This window comes from Oryctolagus cuniculus, chromosome 6 (genome assembly GCF_051225735.1).
Source record: "Oryctolagus cuniculus isolate XC-2025 breed Fujian yellow rabbit chromosome 6, ASM5122573v1, whole genome shotgun sequence".
Classification (NCBI taxonomy): domain Eukaryota; kingdom Metazoa; phylum Chordata; class Mammalia; order Lagomorpha; family Leporidae; genus Oryctolagus; species Oryctolagus cuniculus.
The window spans coordinates 130,135,245-130,156,114 of NC_142872.1; the positions used below are offsets into that span (position 1 = coordinate 130,135,245).

The window sequence follows — 20,870 nt, forward strand, 5'->3', positions numbered from 1 at the left end:
GGTACTGATTCATTTTCTGGGAAGATAACAGAGAAGTAGGAAAAACATTGCTGGCCATTCTTGATGCCTTAAACTCTTATTCCCACTCGCAGAGGAATGTGTTTAAAATGACAACCAAAGCAAGAGCTCTGATCACCTCATGTGAATTGAAAGTCCAGAGTTCCCGTTAACTTTTCTTGAGTGTGATATTTTTATTTTATTCTTTTTATTTATCTATTTTATTCTATAAATTATCTTTGCTTAATGGGTTGGAAACATCTCTAGATAATTCCCAAACCTCATTTCACTTTCCACATTTGATTTTTTGATCACTTTTTAAAAATAAGCATTTTCATGATTTAGGTGTCATGACCATTTTCCTCTCTTATCTCTACAGAGATCTCATGGTACAAAGAGATCAGAAAGACTTTAGCACAGATTTTGGCTGTTATGTTTACTTACTGCTTGGCCCAGAGAAAGTTACTTAACTTTGTTGAGACTCAGCTTTCTACTCTGTAAAATGGGAGTGACAATATCTACCACAAGGCTGGTGAGGAGTACATAAAACAATGAGTATAGATGGCCTAATACAGTCCCTGGCAGATAGTAAGTGCTCACGCTGATAACAATGATAACTGTTACTTGTCGTTATTTCAAAAATAATACTGTGCTAGAGTGCCTAAAAAGTTGATATTAAAAGAAAATACTAAGGAACTAAATTAATTCCCAAAATTGATAGTCAACTCATAAAATATTAAGTTGAAATTAATTCTGACAATAAAATACAATGTAATTTGTAAAGGATAATGGATGAAAGGAGTCAGTTGGTGAACTCTGTTGTTCCCCAAATTTTCCCTATAGGAGAAAGACAAGGGCAAAGCCACCCATTTAATATCATTTGCCCCAAATAGAGTGAATGCTGGCAAAGTTGTGGAGAAAAGGAAATGCTGTTACACTGTTGATAGAAATGCAAATTAGTATAGCCTTATGGAAAACAGCATGGTGATTCCTCAGCTAAAAATAGATCCAGCTATCCCACTTATGGGACTATATCCAAAGCAAATGAAGTCAGGGTATGAAAGAGAAATGTGCACTCCACGTTTACTGCAGCAGTATTCATAACGGCAAAGATAAGGAATCCACCTAGATACCCATCAGTGGATGTCTGAATGAAGAATGTGCAGTATTTGTACATAATATTACTCGGCCACAATAAAGAATGGAATCCTGACATCTGCAACAAAACGGATGGAATGGGAGATCGTTATGCTAAGTAAAAAAAGTCAGACAAAAAAAGACAAATATCATGTTTTCTCTTATTATATATGGAAGTTTATACATATAATAAAAAAGTTTAGATGCAATATCATTAAGTATATAAAATCTTATCATCACTGAATTATACTCTTACAAAATAATATACCCTTATTTGTTCATTTTATGGTTTTTGCCATGAATTCCATGTTATGTGCTTTAAAAAACAGTATGTATGTGTGTATATATATATACATATAATTTTTACATGAGAAATGAATATGATAAAATATTAAAATTTGTCAATTCTGTGTGCTCATTGAATTCTTTGTACTTTTATATATTTTGTGAAATATTTTATAATAAAAAGACAAAAAACAGTACAGTCTGCCAAGTGTTCCATATTAATCTAGCACCCCTGCAGGTGAGTAACTGGAACTGATTACCCACGGTAGCTTGGCCTTGGGCCTACCATAAGCATCACATTATCTGTTCCCGAGTTCTACTGAGTCTACCTTGTAGCAATTCCTAAACTCACCCTCTGTTCCATCCATCTATTACTACTATGCCTCTAATTCAGATTAGTTTTTTTTAAGGATTTATTTATTTACTTGAAAGTCAGAGAGACAGAGAGATCTTCTATCTGCTACTTCACTTCCCAGATGGCCAAAACAGCTAGTGCTGGACCAGGCCACAGCCACAGCCACAGCCAGGAGCCAGGAGCTTCATCCGGGTCCCCCATGTAGGTGGCAAGGGCACAAACACTTGGGCCATCTTCTACTGCTTTCCCAGGCACATCAGCAGGGAGCTGGATCAGAAGTGGAGCAGCTGGGGCTTGAACTGGAGCACATATGGGATGCTGGTGTTGCAGATGGCAGCTTTGCCATCTACACTACAACGCTGGTCCCAAATGTAATTTTTGGGAGATTCTTTTCCAAACCTAAACCTCTCATTACCTCATTTAACTCAGCCTCTATAGTTTACAGTACATATAGTTTATTGATGAAATATTTTGCAGTCAGATAACCAGGGTTTATGTTCTGGATCTGCCATATATTAGCTATGTGACTTAGGCAAGATGTTTAATCCTTTAAAGCTTTAGTTCCCTAATCATTTACTTATTTATTAAGATTTTATTTATTTATTTGAGAGGTAGAGTTACAGACAGTGAGAAGAGACAGACAAAAAGGTCTTCCTTCCGCTGGTTCACTCCCCAAATGACCACAACGGCCAGAGCTGGGCTGATCTGAAGCCAGGAGCCAGGAGCTTCTTCCTGGTCTCCTGCTTGGGTGCAGGGGCCCAAGGACTTGGGCCATCTTCCACTGCTATCCCAAGCCACAGCAGAGAGCTGGACTGGAAGAGGAGCAGCCGGGACTAGAACCAGCACCCATGCCAGCACCACAGGTGGATGATTAACCTACTGCGCCATGGCGCCAGCCCCAGTTCCCTAATCTTTTAAATGAGGGAAATAACACCTCTCTCCCACAGGGTGCTGCAGTGACAGAGATCTTAGCAAGGAGACTCGCATTCTGTGAGCAGTGATCAGTCACTGAATGTTAGTGCTGCTATTGCTTACCATACACGTGTCCAGAAACACCTGGGACTCTTGTCACTGTCACTATCAACATTTATAAATTAACCCCATGGCAAAATGAACTTTGACTTTAAACATCAGCTGCTATTACTGAAGTGCAGTATATAAAGAATTGTAACATCTTCTTGAGAATTCATAGCATCTTAGAGCATTTGTTTATGCAATCAAAACCTTAGCAAGTGTTAAAAAAACGGAATCTTGTGTAATGGATTCCGAATATCCACGAGTTAAAAAATTTTCACAACACATTAGAGGAGAAATCAAAGAGACTACAAGATCTAAACAAAATGAATCAAAAAAAAAAAAAAAGCCAGAGAACTTTGAAAAAGAAAATGTATGCTTGAAAACTGGAAAAAAGAAAGCTTTCCAAGGGTTGCAAAGTCTACCTGGCCAGGCTTGGAACACAGATGAGTGAAGCCTGCTGGGAGAAAAGCAGAGAACTTCTCTCCAGGCCCTGCCGTCTGGCCCTAGCCTGTCCCAGCTATGTGGGATTCGGGGCATCCCAAATCCAGACGTATATATCTTGATAAATCTGAAATTTTCCAATGTTAGTGTACGGGCACAGCTGGCCAAGTCACCGCTTGTAATGCCATGCACTGGTTGGAGTCCCAGCTGCTCCACTTCTGATCCAGCTTCCTGCTAACGTGCCTGGGAAGGCAGCAGCAGATGATCCAAGAGTTTGGGCTCCTGTGCCCATGTGGGAGAGCCAGATGGAGTTCCAGGCTCTTGGCTTCTACCTGGCCCAGCCCCAGCTGTTGTAGCCATTCGAGGAGTGAACCAGTGGATGAAAGATCTCTCTGTCTCTCCCTCTTTCTTTAACTCTGCCTTTAAATAAAGAAAAAAAAACTGTGTAAAATAAGTATGAAAGCTCAAGATATAATAAAAGCAGATACCTCTTATAACATACAATTATTAAAAAGACTGGAGCCTTTGAAAGGGTAAGCGAAGAGGGAGGACTAATGCTCATCAACCTTCTACTATGTGCTTACATTTAAAGCAAAAAAGTCTTACTTGAGTGTCACAATTTGTTAGAGAGGAAATGTTTTCATTTTCCGATGGAGGAGAGGCCTAAAAATGATAGCAGCAGTTGTTCCTGATCACCAGTTAGGAGGTGGAAAGGCAAGGTGAAACGCATACATGGATCTGCCTGACCCCAACCACCACATGGTCTGGTCAGAACGGGATCTGCAGAACTTCAACAACAGAGGACTCAATTCTATCAGGGGTAGAGGCTGAGTTCTAAACTCCATCATGGCTCGCATTGCAGTCATGCCTCCTCCTCGTCCCCTCAACCTCCACCCCCCACGGGGGCTCACAGCCAGTGAAATGGGTGCTGCCTGCAGCTGGGAGACCCAGGATTTGGCTCGAGGGCTCCTGGAGGCCTTGCTGACGCTCTTAGATGGTGTGGCGGCATTGCAATGCTCCTGCCCCATTTGCTTTTCCCTCTGGGTCAGACCTGAATCATCTTTCAAGACTCCCAGCCTTTCCTGGCTCCCTTGCATTGCATTTCCTCTCACAGGTGTTTCCCTAATAAAACCTGTCTGCCTTATCCATCTGAATGTCCCCCTCTCAGACACAACTGCCAAAACGTGCCCAAGGCCTTACCTGGAGGAAACCCTGGATAGACACACCCTTCTGTAAAGGGAAATACATCCCCCCAGTGAGTTCGCTGAAAATTTGCACCTGCCTGTAACTTTTCACATATTATTGTTGACATCCAGGAATATACTAAGTATACTAAATACACATCCATGTGTATATGACTGACCGCCACCAGCACCAGCCAGACATCAAGCAGTGGGTGACGGTACAGATCATGGTGACAGCCCACCACGGTATGACTCACCTGGTCTCTCTGCTTGATTCGTTTGTAAATATATTCTGCAAAGGGCTTGCGAGGAATAAACTTCCCATCTCCTGCCGCGATGTTGAAGACTCCAGCTTCGTACACCACTTTGCCTCTTGAAATAGTCACAAGCGGCACGCCATGGCAAACCATGCCCTCGAAGATGTTGAAGTTGACAGCTTGATGATGAGTTTTTGCTGAGATGGTTCTGTGTTTGTAAAGACAAAAAAAAAAAAAAAAAAAAAAAAAAAAAATCCCGGGTCATCATCTGCTCACTTGATGAATATAAAATATTCAAAAAGGAATGACTTAGAAGAAAATTTAGCAAGTCTATTAGGCCATAGCTTCATCACTGTAGCAAGTGACTTCAAGAATAGAACACTGCATTAACATTTCATTACACAGTAATTCTATTTTCTGACGGAAAAACCCAAGTGATCACTCTTTAAGCTGATTAATGAGGAAGGAGCAAATGGGGAAAAGGCATCGTCTTTCATGTTTGGATTTCCAAATTAATTTTTATTTACACATTAAAGAACAACATATTGTTTTTACATTTAAATTATGAAACTTTCTAAACAGGTGAATCTGATGAACACACTGACCTAGCATCCAGCCACAAGACTTCAACTTTTTCCAGCTGCAGTGAGATTTCCTCTAACCCTCTCTTCCCAAATCCCATTCTTGCCCCTGCCTTCCCAGAAACAGTCATCACTGGATAGTTCTCAAGTTACACCTGGTAGTTATCAAGAGAAAGTGCATCTTGAATAGTTCCCCTTGTCTGGGGCAAAGCAGAAAATATGAGCGCAATTGTTATAATACAATCTCTTGGCCAGTGCCGCAGCTTATTTGGCTAATACTCCGCCTGCGGTGCCAGCACCCCGGGTTCTAGTCCTGGTTGGGGCACCGGATTCTGTCCCAGTTGCTCCTCTTCCAGTCCAGCTCTCTGCTATGGCCTGGGGAAGGCAGTGGAGGATGGCCCAAGTGCTTGGGCCCTACATGGGAGACCAGGAGGAAGCACCTGGCTCCTGACTTCGGATCAGTGCAGCACCGGCCATGGTGGCTATTTGGGGGGGTGAACCAATGGAAGGAAGACCTTTCTCTCTGTCTCTCTCTCTCACTGTCTAACTCTGCCTGTCAAAAAAAAATAATAATAATAATAATACAATCTCTTACTAACTATACCCTATGCCATGTACTTACATAATCATCAACTTATTTGTATTTGTTTTTTCCTGGAAAGATCCAATTTGATGCATTTATTGTATCTAATAAGATATTCTGAAGCACAAATGCATTGTGGAATGACTAATTCTTGCTAATTGACACCTGCATTCTCTCACGCAGTTATCGTTTCATTTTTTCAGTGGGAACACTTTCTATCCACTCTCAGCATTTTAAAGAATGCAATATATTATAAACTTAAATATTCATATCATACAGAACTCTTGCTTCCTGGATCTATTCTTATATAACTGTAATTTTTTATCTTTTAACCAACATCTCCCCAATGTGCCCACCTACCTCAGCCCCAGTCACTACCATTCTACTCTCTACTTCAATGAGTTCTTTTTTTTTTTAGGTTTCACAAGATCATTAGGTATTTGTCTTTCTGTACCTGGATTACTTAATCTAACATAATGTCCTCCAGATTCATCTATAGTATCATAAATGACAGGATTTCCTTCTCTTTTAAGGCTCAGTAGTATTCTACTGTATGTATGTGCCACATTTCCCCCGCCCCCATTCATCCACTGAGAGTCATTTAGACTGATTCTGTATCTTGGTTATTGTGAATAATGCTACAATGAACACAGGAGCAAAGATATCTCTTTGACATACTGATTTAATTTCTAGTGGATAGACACCTATAGTGGGATAGCTTTATCTCAATGGCTTATTAATAGTATTCTATCCTACTTAATGTGGTTGATAACTTCTGGCAATGGATATTTAGAAATGCTGGGTGCCCCCTATCCTTAAATCACATTAAATAGAAAAGAAAATCTAGTGTCTGTGAATAATATGAGCATGACTTGCATTCTGGTGGAAGGTTCTACAATTCCTCTCAGGAAAGGATTAAATAGAAGTATTCTACTACCCCAAAGTAAAACAACTCAGAGCACCTCGAACCCCAGTCTGGAAGAGCTGTTGTGTGATACAGTCCTAAAAGTGGACAAGGAAACACTGGTCTGGTCCTTGGTTCCAGACTCTTGTATCCAGTTGCCTCTTTTGTTTCTGTGCCTCACACGGAAGGCTTGACTTGCAACTCCTGCTACAACTCACTCACTCCAGTTTTCTCCTCCCTGGGTGTCTCATCTCTGTAAATGACGCCACCATCTACCCTTCCTCACCCCTCAAACCATCATCAAGCTCACGGACTCTTTCTCTCCCCAAATGAGTCCCAAACCTGCCCACTCCTCTCCCTCTCGGCTGCTCTCACCCATAGCCACAGCACTGTCACCTCTCATCTGGACAATCAAAGACCTATTCCTGGTGTTTCTGTTCCCGCTTTTACCCTTCTACACCCTCAACAAAGCTGCTTAAACAATACTTCAAAAAGGAAAATCAGATCATGGCACTTTCCTGCTTGAAGCCCTCAGTTGCTCCAGTCTGGTCCCCAACAACCACATAGGTATTTTTAAAAAGCACAGACATAATAAAAATAAAAAAGATCTGTTCCCACTGAGAAATGCCCACCAGGGAAAAGAAAAGGAGGAGCTCCAGTATGCCAAGAGACAAGACAATTTATAGCATTTTATTCCATCTTTATAACATTTCCCAGGTAGACAGTATTTTACAGGCATTAAATAGTCAAAAGACAAATGACCAGTTGGATAAAACGGAGATCTTTTCATATTTTTTTTAAAATTCACAATAAAATGACCTTTTTGTATACAGTTCTATGAATTTTGACATATATACAGATTAGTGTCACCATTGCAACAAGTAGGACATACAGCAGTTCCATCAGCTCCCCAAACTCACACACAGGGAGCCAGTGTCAGTCTAGCAGTTATGACGCCTGTGTCCCACACTGCTGTGCTTGGGTTTGATTCCTGGCTCCAGCTTATGACTCCAGCTTCCTGCTAAAGCAGACCCTGGGAAGCAGAGGTGATGGCTCAAGTAATTGGGTGCCTGACATTCACATGGGCAATACAGGTTGAGTTCCTGGCTCTCAGTTTTGGTTCAATCCTAGCTGCAGCCTCTGTGGCCACCTGGGGAGTAAACCAGTGAGTGGGAACTTGCTCGCTCTCTGTCTCCCTCTCTCTCTCTCTCTCTCAAGTAAATAAAAAAATAATTTAGACATTTTAAAAATTCTCATATTCTTCCTTTGTAGTCATACCATACCCCCATTTCTTACTTCTGGGCAACCACTGATCTGTTCTCCTTCACTGTAGTTTTCCCCTTTCAAGAATATCACACAAATGGAACAAGGAGACTGTGTTCTTTCACTCTGCATGATTCCTTTGAGGTTCATCCAAGTTGCCTTGTATATCAACAGTTTGTTCTTGTTTGTTGCTGAGTAGTTTTCCACTATGTGAATGTACCACAGTGTGTCATCCATTTATCCCCTAAAGGGCATTTGTACTATTTCCGGTTTTTGACAATCATGAACCTAACTATGATAAACATTCAAGCAAACATTTTATGAGATTGCTTCTCTAATGTGAATTTAAAAATTCATGTGGAAATTTTATTTGAAGTGTAAGAATGGTAGGAGGAAAAGGGAAATTCTAAGAGTTACCGAAGCTATTAGGAACAGAATCTAAGAGAAGAAATAAGCTTTATACTCAGAGATTGTAATTACAATGTTGCCTAAATTATTGAAAACTGAAGCATGACAATATTCTAATGACTATTCAATGGAAGGCATTTACAAAAGGCTGGAATAAAGAACTCTACAGAGGTGGGTATTTGGCATAGAAGTTAAGAAAGTTTGGAATCCCTGTACCCCTTTTACAGAGTGCTTGGGTTTGAGTCCTTGCTCTGCTTCTGGTTCCAGCTTCCTGTTAATGCATGCCCTTGGAGGCAGCAGGTTATAGTTCAAGTACTTGAGTCCCTGTCATCCACATGGGAGACCCAGATCGAGTTTGGGATCCTGGCTTCAGTCTGGTGCAACCCTGGCTGTTGCAGGCATTTGAGGAGTGTGTCAATGAATAGATCTTTCTCTGTCTCCAGATTCCCCTCCATTTTTCAAATAAAAAGAAAAAAAAAGTTTTTTAAGGATTTATTAATTTAATTGAAAGTCAGAGGGATGGAGTGGGGTGGGGGTGGTGGAGAGAGAGATCTCATCTGCTAGTTCACTCTTCAAATGGCTGTAATGGCTGAGGCTGGGCCAGACTTAAACCAGGAGCCAGGGACGCCATCTTGTGCCCCAGATGGGTGACAGGGAGCTGAACTGGAAGTGGAGCAATCAGTGGCACTCTGTTATGAAATACTGTTGTTGCAAGTGACAACTTAATCTGCTATACTACAATGCCAGTCCCTATAAATTTTTTTTAAAAAAGAATAACCTAGAAGCAAAAACCCCAATAATGATGTAACATTAAGTGGAAAAACAGTTTATAGAGAGTGTGTTCACAATGTCTACATGGAAAACACATATACATGTGGACACAAACAAAAGGAAAAGACAGTTTTTCGTGATCTAGGGAAAAATGACTACGGGAGAGTCCATGTACCTTCAGCGTTCTTGTTACACTACTTCTACTATTGATAAACTTAAAATGAGGTTGACAGTAAAATACCAAATCACATTTCTCTGCCTCATGCCACATACAGGTCATTACTTTGACTTTCTCAGCCTTGGGGTGAGGAAGGGAAAGAGGACAATTAGGCAACATCTAAGAGATTCTTTAGAATAAGGTGTTATGTAAATGAAGTCAAATTAACACAAAATGTAAATTCTAGGCATTATCACCAGCAGCAAAAAGAATGTGCTCCCACTTTCACATTGGAAGGTATCTGACAGGGTGTTATTCATCAGCCAACTTTCTCCTTCCAGCCAATGCCTAATTCTCCACCTCTTAGGTGCTTTCTCACTTCCCAGTTCTTTTCACCTTGAAAGCCTGCTCACCTCTGCTCCCTCCTTTCCCTAAAACTCTGCTCAGAGATCCTGATCCCTGGCAGGCCAGACAATGACCCAGGCTGACACGGAGGGAGCTTTTCTTCCGTTGTTTTGCAGTGCCTGCATTACTGTCAGGATCTCTTCACAAGGCTCCTTCTTAATGGATGTGCATTTTAAGACAGAGAATGGGGTCAGCATTGTGGTGCAGCAGAGTAAGCTGCCACCTGCAATGCCAGCATCCCATATGAGCACCAGTTCAAATCCTGGCTATTCCACTTCTGATCCGGCTTCCTGCTAACATGCTTGGGAAAGTAACACAAAATGGCCTAAGTCCTTGGGCCCCTGAATTCACATGGGAGAACTGGATGAATTTTTTGGCTCCTGGCTGCTGCCTTTAGCCTGGCTCAGCTCCTATCTTTGCAACCTTTTGAGGAGTGAACCAGTGGATGGGAGATCTATCTCTCCTTCTCTCTGTATCTCTGTCTTTCAAATAAATAAATCTTCCAAAAATACTGTTCTATAAGGGATTTTCAAAAGGTTCATGGAAAATGCACATTATCTTTGAATTCCATTTTGCCATGAACATTTTGAAGTACCCTCCTATTTGTAACCCTGACATAAGAAGGTTAAAAAAATTGTGGCCCATTTTCAATATTTAGTTAAGAGATATTTTGAAACATAAAATTACAAAGCATTATTTACAGTCTATTCATTCATAGTACAGTATGAGTGATGCGGCCCATTAACGGAATGCATATAAATTCAAAGTCACATGCTTTTTCAAGGACAGCTGTTATTGCATTGAACGGACTTCCTCTTGGGAATTCTTGCCAAGGACGAAGTCAAGAACATGTCTTCCCAACTTCCTTTGTAGCTGGACCTTGGCATATGATCTGGGCTCCTCTAAATTGGTGTCTAAGCATCAGACTTTGCATGGCAAGCTGGTGACTTGGGAAGCAGAAGCAGATGCTACAGGAAAACATGTCGATGCGGGTGGAGATGGGTAAATCCTGTGTTGAGGGCCAGCTATGACAGAGGTTCTAGCAGTAGTCCAGGGTGTCTATGTGGACAGGCAGCATCATAGCTGTTTACTGCCCAGTTATCTTGCCTGGGACATTGGTCCTAGCTGTGTAACCTCTCAGCCTGGACCCCATCATCCCACCCCTGCCACCAGAAATTCTTTGTCCACTCTTAATTTTTTATAATAATCTCGAAAGTACACATTTTGGGCCTTTGTTGAATGAAATATAGATACTAAGCAGCTGACTATCCCCTCCATGGCATTGTCCCTATAAGAGGCCCGGGACAGGGGTGAGCAGTTAGCATGTTCTCTTGACTTCCTTCTAGGGTCAACGTCATACAAACAGAGCAGCCAGGAACAGACTCATCCTTCTCAAAACTCTCCCTGTGCCCCCCCCCCTTTTTTTTGTCATTATAATGAAATATCTCATAGGCTTTCATAAGTGGCTCAAGAAGCCTCTCTGATACAGTCCAGGTCCAGATGTAAAGCCCAAAGTCAGGCTCATAGCCTTCCCTGAGAGCCACCTGGGGGCCTCTTGTCATCTGGTAAGCAGACAGTGCTTTGAACCCTGGGAGACCATTTTGGAAGAAAGCAAGAGCTTGCATGCCCAGGCTCTGACAAAAAGGGAGTGGTAGCTTTGGGATCTGCAAGGAGGGAAGGCCTACACTTCCGGGAATGGAGAGGCCTACTTCCGGGGAAGAAAGTCCTTGTCAAGGTCCCCGCGGGTGCCTAAAGGTCAACCAATGAAGATCAGACCTGCCTCAACCTTTAACCCCCATGCCCTGAATCTATAAAAGGAGCTCTCCCAATCTCTGACGCGTGACTTCCCGGGCCCCTGCTCTGTTGCTCTGTTGGGGCCGGGGAACCTCGCCCGGGAGCGGAACCCCAATAAAAGCCTGTGCATTAATTGATTCGTCTGCCTGGGAAGATTTGTTGCACGCCCGACACCTTACAGGGAGATTTAACCAAAGGAGTAGTGCATCAGTACAGATCACTGGGCAATGGCTATGTATCTTTGCAGCATACTTCAGCTCCTAAGTGACATTCCATCCCATCCTGAGACACGCAGGGTAGCAAAAGCTGTTGTTTGGTCCTTAGGCATCTATTTACCCTCTTTCTGGTGTCTTTCTGATATTTCAAGTTTGCTTTAAGAAATGTTCTCCCCATTGTAGATACTCTGGCAAGACTTGATAAACTGGCAAGACTGTTAGGCATGGTATCCTCTGCTTCCCTAATCAAGAGGTGTACAATTGCACTCTCTCAGGAGTTAGGATTTTTGGCAGAGGGTCAAAAAGAATTGAACATGTCCAAAAGTCACATCCCTGGACATGGACTAATTCCTGTTACAAGTGCCCGAGACTGCTCTAGGCTCTGTTCTTTGGAAGCCGGAGCAGTGATTGCGCCTTTGGTCTCTGAACTCCCCATGGCCTTCCCATGGAGTTGGTACTGAAGTGAGCACAAGTTGGTTACTCTGGTTTACCATTCAACTCTGGCTGATAGAGACGTTAATGAAGAGCCCAGGGATATCTCTGAGGCAGAGTTCAAAAACACAGAACCAAAAGGCTATTTTCAACCAAATTTTCTTGCAGAACAAATGCAAACACGGGTCAATGCCCTCATTCCATTCAAAAGCAGGTGAGAATCATTATCAAACATTTTTCAACTGTAGCAATATGCAAATCAGCTCAAGAAAATGGCTTTTCTGGGAGAAACTTTCTCTCATTACTGAGCAGACAGCCAGGATGGTGGCTGCCCCAGACAGGAAGGATCCAGGATGATTAAAGGCTTTCCATCCAGGGCTGGGGCTGGAGGCCAGGGCTGTTGACTCTTCATTAGCAGATTCACAGGAAGTGTGTTCTCCTGGTCACCCTGCCCCGGGGAAAAGTTGCTCTTTGTCAAGCTCAATCGGAGTCTGTATCAAACAGGCACGTCTCCCTGCAGAGGGTGTCAAGGTGGCCTTACTGAGTGTCACTTCCAGTATATACAGCTCCCAGGCTGAAGCTCAGAAGATAACACAGAGCTATTTTCTGACTTAGTCAATAACTTGGATACCACTCACATCACAGCTGCAGGAAAACATTCTGCCCCTTTTGCAAATAGTTTTCTACCAACGAGCCACTGTGCTTCTAGATGAGAAAATTACCAAAGCAAAGCCTGCAGGAGACTGCACACTGGCCATGTGCATTCAGAGGGAATTTTGTAGAGAAGAAGAGAATTCTTTAGAGCAATTCAGATCTTCCCGATTCCCAGAGACATGACTTTCTCTGGTATTTTAGTGTATTCTCTCCAACATAGTTACTTTGTCCTTGACACAGATGGATTTTTACCAGGTTGCTATGAGAACCAAGAAAAAGTTAATAGAATTATGTCAAGGTTATTAGTGGCATCTTGGAAAATATATCTTGTTTCTCTCTATTATGTTACATGATGCCTGCATATTCAACATGAAACAGTGCTGGTTAATGGTTAAATCTTTTGAATCTTTTTATTATTCCCATGTGACAGAGGATGATGAGGCACAGAAAAGATGAATAACTTGGCCCATGTTATGAAACCCTGAGTTATGGGGTGAACTTGGGCCTCTGGCTTCAGAGGTTGGGCTCTTTACCATTAGATAACCCTGCCCCTTAAATGCTTTCTGGAAAACCACCTGGAAAGCATCTGGTCAATGTCAACATCATTCACCAGGAAACAAATGAGAAGCAGTGTGTTCCACAGTTTCTAATGTTTCTTAGTTTGTTTTCTGTTTGGCAGCAAAGCATTTAGGATACCATTAAAGAGTTCTTGAGCTGAAATTGACCAGCCATTTTCAATGTGATCATGAGAGAAGATATTTTTTGACATGTGTTCCAACTGTCTATTTCAAACTACCTCTTCTGTCAATTTCTTGGACGTGACAAGTTATATAAATGGGGAGCAAAGCAGCCACATCTCTGGCAATGCTAAATGGTGCTACTTCAAGTACATTGTCATTATTAAGCAAAGTTGCTGCTTACTGCACCCATCAATCTTCCAGCCTCTGTTCAGACTTCTACTCCCGCCTCCCACAGAAGAGAAAATGGGAATTGCTTTGGCCATGTTATTAAATCTAAATTGGACAATAACTTGGAACTGTAGTGCTGCTCAATGGATGACAAAATGTTTAATGCAGGTTTATAAAAATACTGCCCAAACATTGACTTAAAGGAATCAACTGATCAGGTATCCCTGCTATTTTGTCCTTGGAGCTGTGTGCCGTAGGTCATGGTCAGATAAATTGGATTTAGACACTAGAAAACTGACCTTGGGTGTAGGCGCTTTGTCCTTCACCCCCCCTGCACACCTCACACAGCACTGAGCAAATGGAAGGCATTCTATATACATATTTGCTCATCTGAAAATAAGTAATTAGCAAATTTCTGGATCACTACTTAACATAAATATTGTTTGCTCTATACACTAGTTTTCAGAAAGTGAGGAACTAAAAATAATTTAATGTCTTGAAGTAATAGGAACTGAAAGAAAATTAGCCAAGCTAGCGTGATACAAGTAATAGGATGTATGTACTAGGAATATTAAAGAGCTGTGTGTTTATAGGAAAGTATGATAATTAACTTGTGGAAGCCTAGTGGCCTGTCATACTGCAGAGTGTGCAGACTAGGTCTTATCATTTTACTGTCACTCTTCCTGGGGAGCTGACTTTCTTTTGGCAAGATGACATTGCTTGACAGACTGTGGCACAACTTGAGGACCAAAAGATGTCAGTTTTCTATGTAGGACTACATTGGGCAAAATCCACACAAAATTCCTTCCAAAGTGCAGAACAGGCCAGGTGCTTATTATCACATTCAGTTCTAACTATATTTTTGGAAGAAAAGGAATGGCTGAATATGAAGAGAAGATAGGCGGGCTCTCCACCAGCAGAGTGGAACAGAGAGGTTGGATAACAGAACTGTCTGAGGGCTTCTAAGCTTTGCTCTTTTTTTGAAGGGAAGATGATGACCTAGTTTCCTTCTACCTCTACCGAAGGGAATAAAAAGAGTTCGTAAGCAGAAATGCTGGCAGATGAGATGTAGTTTGACACTGGAAAATAACTTCTTGAGTAAGGTACGTTAGTGAAAGGGAGACGAGAAGACTATGCGCAGGCCAGACAACCACGCCATCCAGGATGCTAAATTGTGCAAAATCCACAAAGAGGAACAGAGATAACCCTGTAAAAGTCAGAGGAGACTTCTTAGTCTGCAGTCCTAGCAATGAAGACCTGGTCTCCCACACTCCTGAGAAGGTGACAAGGCAAACATAATGCTGCATGTTCCCATTCTCAAGTCACAACTGAAGGGCCAGTCAGAAACTCCACAGTGGCCAAAAACCATCTTCTTCTCATAACAAGTACTTACACTCTTTCTCTGGGTTAGGTATTAAAAGGATTGTCTTATTTAACCTTCACAGGAAGCATAGGATATCAATATTATTACTATCCCATTTTATGGATGAGAAAACTGAGCTGAAGGTAGTTCAAGTACCTAGGATACAATAAGCACATGCAAAACTAGGTTTTGAGGCTTCCTCTTAATGATGACAAGCAGCTCATCTTCACCTCAGGTTAGGATCCACCAGCTCTTTTGGAAGCGGCCTGAGACAAGCAGTCAATAACGAGGCAGCATGCATGGTGTCAGCACTATGCTGGTATATTTCTGCCATGGCAGGAAGCTTCACTTAATGCTGACTGCTCCAAAACCAGCAGTCAGTTTTGGATTGATGAAGCCTCTTATGATCCAGCTGTCAAAATGGAGCCTGTTCAAAATTCTTTTAAATTCCAATGGTATTCAATTGTGAACCACAAAGTAACCTTTCCCAGTCACATCTTGACTCAGTGTCCAAAGTAGGGACCAAGAGCCACTGAGACCCCAAAGTCTTCCTCAGTGTGCTGGTGTGAACTTGATGTCAAGCTGCCTGTCATGGGGGCTGGTGCTGTGGCGTAGCAGGTAAAGCTGCCGCCTGCAGTGCCAGCATCCCATATGGGTGCCGGTTCTAGTCCCGGCTGCTCCTCTTCTGATCCAGCTCTCCGCTATGGCCTGGGAAAGCAGTAGAAGATGGCCCAAGTGCTTGGGCCTGTGCACACAAGTAGGAGACCTGGAAGAAGCTCCTGGCTCCTGTCTTCGGATCAGCGCAGCTCTGGCCATTGTCGCCAATTGGAGGGTGAACCAGCGGATGGAAGACCTCTCTCTCTCTCTCTCTCTGCGAAACTCTGACTTTCAAATAAATAAATTAATAAATCTTAAAAAAAAAAAAAAAGATGCCTGACAGGAACTGAACTGTACTATGACAGGAGCCTATAGCCTCCAACTCTCTGACCCAGGGGTTGGCAAACTGTGGCCCACAACCGGCTTTGCAGATAAAGTTTTATTGGAACATAGTCGTAGTTACTCATTCAGGTGTTAGCCATGGCTGCTTTTGAGCGACAGTGGCAGAGTTGAGCAGTAGCACAGAGACATCCACAAAGCCTAAAAAAGGTACTCTCTGGCCCTTTACAAAAAGCGTTCGCTTTTGCCAGATCTAAGTGTCTCCAGTGGCAAAACAAAATGAAACAAAAGGAGGCAACAACCCTACCCACAACTCCCTTGAGGGAGTAATAAGAAGACCTAAAACTTGGCAAGTGAGGCACAAAATAAAGAAGAAAATGGTGGGCAAGGACAGAAAAGGAGAGAGAAAAGAAGGAGAGATAAAGAAAAATAAAACAAACAAAAAAAATAAAGAACACAAATGTCAAAACATGTCCTAAAAGTTGTAGGAGTAGAACACCAATGACCATCCCCACAAACTCCAGCGCCTGCTGTATTCTGAGTGCTTCCGTGGCGTTGCCCCCATTTGCTCTCTCAACAATCCTTGAGGAATGGAGACCAACAGAGCTCCCGTAACCTGCCCTGCGTTGTCCCGTGCGTAAATGCCAGGCTGCCACGCCCTCTCCAGCCCACCATCGCGGGCCATCCCCTGCTCACTACCCTCTTCCCTAACTGCAAAGATGACCAGAACCCTTGGAATGGGGAGAGTAATCATCTGCTTTCCACCCGCACGCGGACTCGGTGACAGCTAGTCATCCCGTTCGGGAGCCGCACACTCCAGCGTTTCATCGACCACCTAAAATAGAGCACTCTGGAGGCTCTGTCAGAGCTGCAAGCACAGCCTCCGAGTGCCAATTAGCAATAAAGTCCCAGCGTGGCCCAAGCCAAAAGGCACTTGTGTCTGAGAGGTGCTGGGGGCAGATGCGGTCGCTGCAACGTCACCTCCGTCTGCCTGGAGCAGGCTCGGGGCTGAGCCCAAGGTGCTGCTGCTGAAAAGCTGAACCGCAGCCTGAGAAACTGACTCAGCTTCACCGCCGAGCGCGCCTGCGGCAAACTCCTCAGTACAGGGATGGGGCAGGGACGGCGCAGCGTGCAGGAGGGCGTGAGGTGCAATGGACCACGGCAAGACACCAGAGACGTGCAGACCCCAGCAAGCTGGCCAGTACCAGCCGTGTTCACAGGCTGCCTGGAACGCCGGACACTGCTGTCAAGAACTCATGTAGATGAACAGGACTCGACAGAGCAGCCTTTGATAGCGGATTATGCTCATTCATGTCTGTACCTGGAAGATCACACAGCCAGGAGGTCTGGCTCCAGAGATTAGCCTTGACCCTGTGCCATAGGCACCTGTTCCTTGCCTGCCCTTTCGAGAGGCTGTAAGCTTTGCTGTGTTTAGTAAGAGTCTAGGCCAGGCCCGCACTGAATCCCATCTCTGCCCTTTCCAGCAAACAACTGAATGCCTCTAAACCTAACCTCACTGTCTTCAACACTAAAGTGCGTACTGCACTGATAACCATACCCACTGCTCAGAGGTGGAGGGTGGAAGGAAAGCAGCAGGCATTTTGTAGCACACGGTATCTGCTGACTGCTCTCAGAGTGGGGTGGCGGTCAGGCCTGCCACCCTCCAGCCACCGGGTTGCTCTGCCACACCTTGGGCTGCTCTGCCTCCTGGGCCGGGCGTGGTGTGCGTTTGCTCCATGACCACAGGCAGACATCATAGCACAGCACCAAGAGCAGAAGCAACCAGAACAGTACAGCTTCCTTTAGCCCCGTGGGGGGCTCCAGCCCGTGTTGTGGTTCCACCTGGTCCTTATCCTGCCCACTTCACCTCCTTCTTCCCTTCCCAGTGTCCCCTGGGCTTCTAGCTCCAGCGTCAGCCTTGAAGATAGCACTGCTACAGGGATTCCAGCCCCCACACCTGTGGGAGGTCAGGTGACAGAGATCAATGTGTCTGTGCGCATACATGTGTGTACATATGCACATGTATGTGGACATACATGCATGCACACACATCCACGTGGTCCTGCTTTTCTGATTGAATGCTGCTAGGCTGGGATGAGTTACTCCTGGAATAATTTCTTGCAGGGATCTCTCCTTCCTCACCTTTGACATTTTCAGTTGTTTTTCTTAGATTTGCTAATTGCATCTCAGTGATTATAAGCTGTGGCCAAGGTCACCTATCATGAACATGATGATGATAAATAAAAGCATCCCAGTGCAGCTTCGTTACTGCATTGTTATATATTGAACGCTATACTAGCAGCTTGTCATGCATCAACTTAATTCACCTTCGTTGGAGCCCTGTGAATGTTTTTTTAAAATCCATAGTTTATAAATGAAGAAATCGAGGTTCAGAGAAGCCGAGCAAGTCACCGAGACTGTAAATCAGAGTCCCTGTACCCCAAACTCTAAATGCCCATCCCAAATCCCGTATTCTCCCGGAGATACCATGTACCTCGAAAGGAAAACATAATGGGAGGTAGACTAATTAGGAATAAAAACAAAACAGAAAACTTTAGAGAAGAAGATGGTGCCAGGCACCTGGGAGTTGGTTTTAGGGCTACACAGGAAATTATACTCATCAGCATAAGTTGCTATGTAAAAAAGTTCCCCAAAAATAGACTACCAAGGACTGAATCAATTGTAAGACATATGGTCATGTTTTGTTTTAGGCCTTGCATATAATTTGTTCTCATAGGCATGAAAGAAAGAAAGACAGAGAGAGAGAGAGAGAGAGAAAGGAAGGAAGGAAGGAAGGAACAAATGAACGAACGAACTCACAGTAACTGAGGCATGGGACAGTAAGTAGTATGTTTGCCACATATTCAGGCATTTAAAATGCTGGTAAATTAAAAACCGAGTCTTTTGCCACATTGCTGAAAGCCATTCTTGCATTACTAAGCTTTTCTTGTCTCCGGTTTCTCACATAAATAAATGAGGCAGACTTACTAATTAGGCTTATAAAGTTCCCATAAAGAAAGTAGGTTCTAAGAAATGGGTTTCCTACATCCAGAATTTTAAGGACATTATTTCACAACTCTGGCCCACCTACTATATATATCACATTCCCTTCTGGCTTCAGGGGGAAAAAAAAGTGAAATGGAGTCATTGGGGTGGAAGGGTGTAGAAAGTCCCATCTATCTATAGATTTTCATGTACTCATTCATTTAACATGCACTGTTGAAGAACAGTGCTGTGACTTAGTAGGCTAAGCTTCCGCCTGTGGTGCTGGCATCCCATGTGAGTACCAGTTTGTGGCCTGGCTGCTTTTCTTCCGATCCAGCTCTGCCTATGGCCTGGGAAAGCAGTGGAAGATGGCCCAGTTCCTTGGACCCCTGTAACCATGTAGTAGACCTGAAGGAAGCTCCTGGCTCCTGGCTTTGGATCAGCCCAGCTCCAGCCATTAGGTCCATCTGGGGAGTGAATGGAAGATGTTTCTGTCGCTCTCTTTCTCTGCCTGTAACTCTACCTCTCAAATAAAAATAAAAAGCTTTAACATGCACCTGTTGATTGCCTATTACAAGCCAGGCACTGTCCTATGTGCTGGGGATGAGGAGTGACTTACACAGATGAAGATTCCTACTCCATGGAGCTCACACCCCAGGCATACTACTTCTGAATTTCTACAGACCTTTTTGTTACTCAAATGATCCTAACATACCTTAATGATCAAACCCAACATTTTAATAATAGTAACAGGCAAGTGGTGCTCTACAGTTTTTGCCAAACGCTTTCATTTAACTACAGCATTTATTGTTCAAAAGAACCTTGGGGAGTTTGCAAAAAATGTGGCAGATCACTTAAATAAAGATGCAAATAATATGTTACCAAAAGAAAAATGAACCAAGGGCATGAAAAGGTATTTCTCCATAAGAAAAAGAATACCCAATGACTAACAAACATGAAATGTTCAACTTCCTTAGTGTTCAATATATGCAATTTATAGCTGAAAGGTAATAATTTTTACCTGCACTGTAGCAAAAATCAAGGAAAAAGGAGACTGTGTTATATCAAAAGATTGCATCCTTTGATATATTAATTCTGTTCTTAGTAATCCAACCAATGGAAATAATCAGAAGTCAGGTTTTAAAAAGAGCAAAAAGAACATTATAAACTGCACAAGTTACCCATCACTATGAAATCTAGATGAAGGACCTCACACAAAAAATTATCTGAAGTCTTCCCCTGAGGCCACAGTTCTGTGCTGTCAGGCAAAGCACCTTGGAATCAAAGATTTTTAAAATATATTTGGATCATTCAAAAGTGTTTAATGGCCCAGTGGAATGTAATGTCCAAGGGGCATTCTACTGAAATCCTGGAACAATTGTACCTCGCCAATATGCCAATTACAAACTAAATGTGCAGGGGAGAGTCTGTATAAAACTACAATGACAAAATGGATGAAAATAGGCTTGACAAAACAAACTGAATTCTGGGACTATTGTAGATGTTCTAAGCTCTTTACCTTTGGGTTCCCGTTTTATCAAAGTCACGACTTTGCTTCTCTCTGCTAATTTGTATACCTTTAGTGCTGTATCATCTGCTACATAATGATGATAATGATGGTATTCACCTTCCCTAACACTGCACAGTACTCAAGGTATTATCTCCTCTTTATAACTCCTAGAAGTCAGTACCATTATCATCATATCTACATCTCACAAAGGGGGAAAGGGAGCCTCAGAGAGGGGAGTAACTGTCCCAAGGACACACAGCTAGTATACACTGCATAGCCAGGACTTGAATCTAACTGCTTGGCTTGGCTGTAAATGCCATGCCCCTCA

General features: G+C 43.0%; 1 protein-coding gene across 9 annotated transcripts in view; it reads right to left on the reverse strand.

The window, feature by feature from the left end:
- Positions 1-20,870, reverse strand: part of DPYS (dihydropyrimidinase) — a 111,753-nt gene that overhangs the window by 33,314 nt on the left and 57,569 nt on the right. For all 9 annotated transcript variants that reach the window (XM_051844759.3, XM_051844755.3, XM_051844758.3 and 6 more), the window contains exon 8: positions 4,674-4,881. In XM_051844759.3, coding sequence (XP_051700719.1) covers positions 4,674-4,881 — 208 coding nt within the window. The remainder of the gene's footprint in view (positions 1-4,673; positions 4,882-20,870) is intronic.